General features: G+C 46.3%; 1 protein-coding gene across 1 annotated transcript; it reads left to right on the top strand.

The window, feature by feature from the left end:
• The first annotated feature begins 2765 nt into the window (after positions 1-2765).
• CEBPB (CCAAT enhancer binding protein beta) lies at positions 2766-6019 on the top strand. The gene has a single exon (XM_083360370.1). It carries the CDS (start codon positions 3405-3407, stop codon positions 4476-4478), a length of 1074 nt encoding a protein of 357 aa, XP_083216496.1. The 5' UTR covers positions 2766-3404; the 3' UTR covers positions 4479-6019.
• The last annotated feature ends 1056 nt before the right edge of the window (positions 6020-7075 follow it).

The raw sequence follows: 7075 nt of genomic DNA, 5'->3' as shown, positions 1-7075 counted from the left end.
TACAAAGATCAAAACTTATCAAAATATTAGCCTGATTTGAATCACTATACACCCATTCCTCATCTTTTAAAAACACAATATACACGCAATGCTTTTGTTTTCACCTTTTAACAAGGAGAACTAGAACCAAGAATTTAAGATAATTTTGTGCTATATAAGTAAAGCCTAAATTCCTTTTGTAAAATTATTCCAACAAATAAGATCAATTTGAAAGAACAAAAGGAATGCATGGCTATATACCCATTTTTTTTAATCCTTCCTCTTTTTAAAGTCTCTGAGGTTTGGGCCTTCATGAAGAGTTGACTGCTGAATCGCATAATGCAATACCTGTTCCTCTGGCTTAACGTTGGTGTCCTCACACCACAGGATTGCTTCATGTTATTCTGAGATGCAATACCATTTGCTCCCCAGTGCTGGATCGTCCTTGTTAAGGCAAAAGACACTCCTGCTTTCTTTAATTACACATTTGGCTTCGATTGCTTCGTTTTTTTTGCCCTTTATTCTGGGAATGAGTCATGACTGGATGCAGGTAAATTACGGGACCCAATGAGGAGAACCGTACATTTGGCTTCCAAGGTGGGCATCTTTTACCTAAACAGTCTCAAAGCTCGTGACGTCTAAGCTCACTGTGGTCCTTCAGAAGACAATGAGAACTCAAACTTGCCCAGGAATGTGAGGGCCAGACCAAGGACACCTTTTAAAATGCACTGTTTTCATGCCAGACCAAATGACGACACTCACAGCTGCAAAAGAGACCTGTGGGGAATGGATGGGGTGATCTTGGGGAGAAAACGAGTCACTCCCCGATGCTCACAAGGAAGAGATAAAACTCTCAGGTCTGCTTTACCTCCTTTGGGACACTTTGGATTTCCTATGGGACTCACTGCAGGAAGAAAGCTGGGGTCTTTCAAACTAACCCATTAGTGAAAGGCACACACTGCTGGGGTCTTTATGCACAGCAGCTGTGCATCTGCTGAAGCGAACTGGAGTTCATGAAAATTTCTGCTTTTTAATAACACTTGTTAGCCTGAAAAGGGGCTAGTCCGCAACTCCTTCCAAGGGGAGTCAAACATTGTCCTGCTTTCCATGCCAGAAAAGTGCCAGAAATATATAGTAATCAGCAAAGGAAAGCCTCCTTTTGAAAGGGTGCAGGGTTCCACGCCATCTCTTGATCCTTGGGTCCTAAGAAGAAATGGAATGTCTGGACGTGTCCCAGCCATGATGCCTTTTGCTGAAGGAATGACACACTGATCAATTCTAAAAACTTGGCTAGGGCCTTTACCCAAATCTCCCTCTTTTTCATAGCAGAAGGCAAAATGCTGTGCCCAGAAGTGGGGGTGATGGGCGGGGAGTATGTTAATCGAGGGGTCTAGAGTGCAAACATAGTTAATTGGAAGCCTCAGGAAATCCTATTTCTTTCTTTCTTTCTTTCTTTCTTTCTTTCTTTCTTTCTTTCTTTCTTTCTTTCTTTCTTTCTTTCTTTCTTTCTTTCTTTCTTTCCAATGGCTCTTCTCCATTTGCTACATCCACAGTTTATGTATATGTATATGTATATGTATATGTATATGTATATGTATATGTATATGTATCAGGGACACGGTGGCTCAAGTTAGGACAGGTCGAATCCCGAATGCCGTGTAACAGAGTGAGCGCCTGTTACTCGTCCCAGCTTCTGCCAACCTAGCAGTTCGAAAGCATGTAAAAATGCAAGTAGAAAAATAGGGACCACTCCGGTGGGAAGGTAACAGCATTCCGTGCACCTTTGGCGTCTAGTCATGCTGGCCACATGACCACGGAGACGTCCTCGGACAAGCGCTGGCTCTTCGGCTTTGAAACGGAGATGAGCACCGGACCCTAGAGTCAGAAACGACTAGCACAACTAGCACGTATGTGCGGGGGAACCTTTACCTTCATATATATACCCCTGTATCCTAAACTACCCAAAGAATTGTTAGCCTAAGATATTGTGCAAAACCTCTGCCCACATAATTTATGGTTCAAAGTGTCAAGAACTTGTGTCATGCACAGTGTTAAAAATCACGGTCAACCATGTCAGGCAAACACAGATCTTCAACACAGATCTTCGGTCTCGGCTGCACTGAGTAGGGTATCTGTCCACGCAATTTAAGCTTGGCACGCTCACTCTCACTGAAAACTTCTCTCCACCCAGAAACGATCGCCGAGGCGCTACATTGTAGCGGCTACAAGATCTATCTACTTTTGTAATTGGAGCCAAAGCGCGCTTGCTGGGCTCAACAGGACTTCCTCGCGCTGTAAATAGGTTTAGAATAGGGCAATCCTACCCAAGCCTCGCCGGGTGCGCCGGGACAAGGCGGCGCGAAAAGGGACCCCGTCTTCTTAACAGGAGCGCAGATAAGCCCATTCATTTGGCTTGAAAAAAAAAGAAACTTCTCTTCCCAAACCGGGATGTCCCAGAAACTCGGGGATCTGGACGCGAGAGCCTTCCGTCCGAGCCTGGATCACCCATTCTGGGTTTGGGAAAAACCCAGCTGGGGCTAGGCCAGGGGTCGGCAACCTTGGCTCTTTTATGACTCGCGGACTTCAACTCCCAGAATTCCCGAGCCAGCTATGCTGGCTCGGGAATTCTGGGAGTTGAAGTCCGCGAGTCATAAAAGAGCCAAGGTTGCCGACCCCTGGGCTAGGCTAAAGAGAAAGATCACACGCACACCCAACTTTGCCCCGGCTACAAAGACGCCCCTCCCCTCCGGCGAGCCCGGGCCAACCAGCCCAGCTCCCACCTCCTCTGCTCCTCCCCGAATCGCGCCGTGGTGTCGCCTTGTTATGAATGGCCAAGGCTCCGGGAGACACAGACGCTTCGCGAACGCCCGACTTTGAGGCTGGAGCCAGCAAGCGAGCCCCTCTCCGTGCGCCGGAACGCGCAGCAGACAGGCGGCGAATGACCTCTTTGGTTATTTTTTTTTAAAATTTCTTTCTTCTTCTTTTTTTTTCTTTCTCTCCCTCTCTCTTTGCTCGCCGCGCTGCTCCGCCCCTATAAATAAACCGAGAGCAAAGGAACTTTCCCAAGTCCAGCGACTTGAGGAGGAGACTCGACGACACCTCCCGTCAAATGGTCCCGAGGAACCAGCCGCGGCTAGAGCGCTCGAGCGGCAGCGGCAGCTGCAGCAGCGTCTAAAGGAGCAATTCGCGAGTTTGTTTTATTTTATTTTTATTTTTTTTTAAAAAAAGAAGGGGCTCCCAAGCCCCTTTTCCCCTGGTTTTCGGACGGGAGTTTCAAGGAGCCGTCGAGAAGGCAGAGAGGAATTGCCGGCGTCTCTTCGGTCGGCGCTTGCAACGTCCCCGCCCTCCCGCTCTGGAGGCATTGGAGGGGGGCCGCTGGTGGCCGAGGTTCCCCTTTTCCCCCCCGCTCCCCTCCTTTTGCTTTCATGCAACGCCTGGTAGCCTGGGATCAGGCATGCCACCCCCTTCAGCCCGCGGCCTTTAAATCCATGGAAGTGGCTAATTTCTATTACGAGGCGGACTGTCTGGCTGCTCTGAACAAGCTGCACCCCCGGGCGGCGGGGGCCCGCTCCATGACCGAGCTCACCGTGGGGGATCACGAGAGAGCCATCGACTTCAGCCCTTACCTGGACCCTTTAGCATCGCAGCAACAGCCGCCGCCGCCGCCGCAGCAACAGCCGCCGCCTCCTTCCACGGCAGCAGGGGGCAACTTTGAGCCTGTTTGCAGCAGCAGCGGCGGGAGCAGCGGCCAAGATTTCCTCTCCGATCTCTTCTCCGAGCAGGACTATAAAGGCGGCGGGAAGAAGCACCCCGACTACGCTTACATCAGCCTAAGCAGACACAGCCACCACCCGGGCGTCGGACAGAACCATAAAGCCGGGTCGCTGCTGGGCTGCTTCCCGCCGCAGATGGTGGAGACCAAAGTGGAGCCGGTCTTCGAGCACTTGGATTCTTGCAAAGGGGCCCGCAAGGAAGAAAGCGGCGGCGGCGGCGGAGGAGGAGGAGCAGGGCCCGGCCTGGGTGGAATGTCCTCGCCTTACGGCAGCACCGTCCGCTCCTATTTGGGCTACCAGTCCGTGCCGAGCGGGAGCAGCGGGAACCTCTCCACCTCTTCGTCCTCGAGCCCTCCCGGCACCCCGAACCCATCCGATTCCTCGAAATCCGCCTCGGTCGGAGGAGGAAGTGGCGGCGCCGTTTACCCGGCAGGCCCCGGCGGCGGCGGCGGCGGCGGCAGCGGCAAGAACAAGTCCAAGAAGTGCGTGGACAAACACAGCGAGGAGTACAAGATCCGCCGCGAGAGGAACAACATCGCCGTGCGCAAGAGCCGCGACAAAGCCAAGATGCGCAATCTGGAGACGCAGCACAAAGTCTTGGAACTGACGGCCGAGAACGAGAGGCTCCAAAAGAAAGTCGAGCAGCTGTCCCGGGAACTCAGCACCCTCAGGAACTTGTTCAAACAGCTGCCCGAGCCGCTTTTGGCCTCCTCCGGACATTGCTAGCCTTTCCCCTTCCCGTTGACCCCGAACAGCTGGACGCCGCTGGAAACAACTCTGTGGTTTGGGCAGGCGGAGGGTTGGGGGAGGCTTCCGGGAAGGAATGAAGCGGTGTGTGTGTGTGGGGGGGGAGAAAGGGTGGAATCTAGTGGGGGCATCTGTCCTTCTTTTCAGGACTAGCACGGGTCGGAGGGGGTTGCAAATAGAAAGTCCCGAGGGGTTTGCATAAATACATAAAGATATATATATATATATATATATATAAATTATATTTTTGGCCTTTAATTCGCACTCTGATGATGGGAGAAACCTTCCGCCACAAGCTTCTTGCAGTACGACTCCTTCGGCTGGCGGGGGGAGTTCTCTGGCCGGTTTCTATTGATCTCTGCACGACTTCATGGAGGAATCCATAGTTTTTCAACTTCCTTATTTTTTTCTAAGGAAAAAAAAAGCCAATACCAAGCTCAACATAAGAAGCCATTTAATTAATATCCAATATGATTGTCTTTGCAAAGGGTTTTTTTTGGGTGGGGGGGAGTGAGTGCTTAGTGTTATTTAAATTAAAATATATATATATACCGTAAAGGAGAGAAGAGAGTTCAGAATGATGCAATCTTTTAAACATGGCTGGGAACACCAGCTATACATGATGCAACCTCATGTAACTGTCAGTCATGGATTGAGTAATCTGTTAAAGATGTTCCTACTGTGTTTTTTTTATTATAAAGAATGATCTATTTCTATAAGGAAAAAGACGTATGTATATTTTGGGATCTATGCATTCTTGCTACATATGAAGCATTAATGAACAATTTTAATAAAACTTTATTGCTAGGATGGAAAATGATTTTGTTATTTTTAAGTTGCTGACATCCCTAATGTTGTACCTTCTTTTCCTTTGCAAGAGTTGGGAGGGGGGATCTGGAGTCAGTAATACAAGTAGGAGTCATCCCATCAGTTTAAAGAAAGGAAGATTTCTTCCAAAGCCTTTGGTTTTGAGGGTGTTTAATAAAATCAAATGAGATTGTTAGAAAAGAATTGGAGCAAAAATGCTTTTAACCGCTCTCTTCCTTTCTCTAATTATTGTATATGGATCTGAGCATCCCTACAAATTGGGGTGAGATATTGGAAAGTGGTAAAAATTTGTGATGAAAAACATAATGTGCCTTTAACCTGTCATTTCTTATCTATTGTGCCTGATGGAGGGAGAATACATTTCACTTGTGCAGCTTACTAAAAAAGGAATATTTAGGTAATTATAGTTTTAAAAAGCATAAAAATATATTTCATCTAATGTGAGTTTTTCTTTGTAATAAATCTACATGCAAAAAAATGGAAGAAACTGTTTTATAGCTTCTAACTTTTTCAAAAAAATCCATAGCATAGGAATTCCAGAAGGCAGGTAGAATGCCAGACCAGATAAGCAGTTGTTTTGTTTGAAATAGATTCATTCTGCTTCTTGGATCTTTTGGCTTTTAAAGAACAGATGTTATGCTTCTAGGAGTTCAGATAATTTGCTTATTAAAAGTCCTGAAAAACTGGAATAATGCCCGTTTGTTTAGAATAAACTAGCAGAAAGATGTTGCAGTTCAAGTGTGATCCATGTCTTCCAGCCTAGCATTTGCTATTTGCTGTATTAAATCAGATGCAAATTGTGTTAATTGCAGCTACAAAGCAAAAGCAATTAACTTCAGCCTTTGGCTCTTTCCAGATTTTCAGTGTTCTCTTGCACACCTGTATTACTTGTACTCCATTTCCCATTATTTTATTTATTGCTAATGGTTCCTAAGTTCCACTGCTGTTAGTATATAGAGGATTGCATGTGTGAATGGAGGCTAGTGAAGACAGTTGTGAATGTGCTTGTGATGATAGCCTGAAGGGTTTCTTTGGAATCTGGACATTCCTGGCTTTCTATAGTTTACTTCTTGCATTTATGCCGCTTGTAAAATGTTAACAGAGCCTGGAATTCATTGTATGTGTATGTATCTTGAAGGCCTAGATAAAATGAACTTAATCAGCATTTTCTCACATGCTGAGCTTTTGTAAGTACTTCTAGACTCTTCTCATAAGAGCCAGTTTGACATAGTGGTTAAAACATCAGAATAGAAACTGGGAGACTGAATTCTGGTGTCCTTTGGGCACAAAATTAGAAGAACAAGGAGCATCTCTGAATACATGTCTTCCTGATGTAACTGTTTTAATTAGCAACAGGTAATGATTGCCTTACGGAGGAATGGAGTTTGACTTTTATCTACCATGGTTTTAAGGACCCTCCCAATATCAGTCTCTGCAACCTCCATAGCCTTTTTCCCAGGAATCTTGGATAGGACTAGGTAAGATAGTTTATACTTTTTTGCTGATTGATGTGCCATTTTCTAAGGAGTGTATTATAAAATATTGAGATTTCTCCACTCATTATGTAGGTCAAGAGCAGGTTTCTGCAAAAAACATGAAAATATATTTTTCTAGGCTAATTAATCCACTTTTAAAGTACCATGAAATATTTTCTCTTGAATCTGAGCTGGAGTACATTTATCCAGTTCAGTCGCTGTTTCTCTTACTCTGAGAAGTAGTTGGCATTCATTAAGTCCTATTGAAACCAC

This window comes from Vipera ursinii (genome assembly GCF_947247035.1).
Source record: "Vipera ursinii genome assembly, chromosome: 3".
NCBI classification, from domain to species: domain Eukaryota; kingdom Metazoa; phylum Chordata; class Lepidosauria; order Squamata; family Viperidae; genus Vipera; species Vipera ursinii.
Note: the sequence above shows the minus strand (reverse complement) of the source record. Positions and strands in the feature narration are given on the sequence as shown.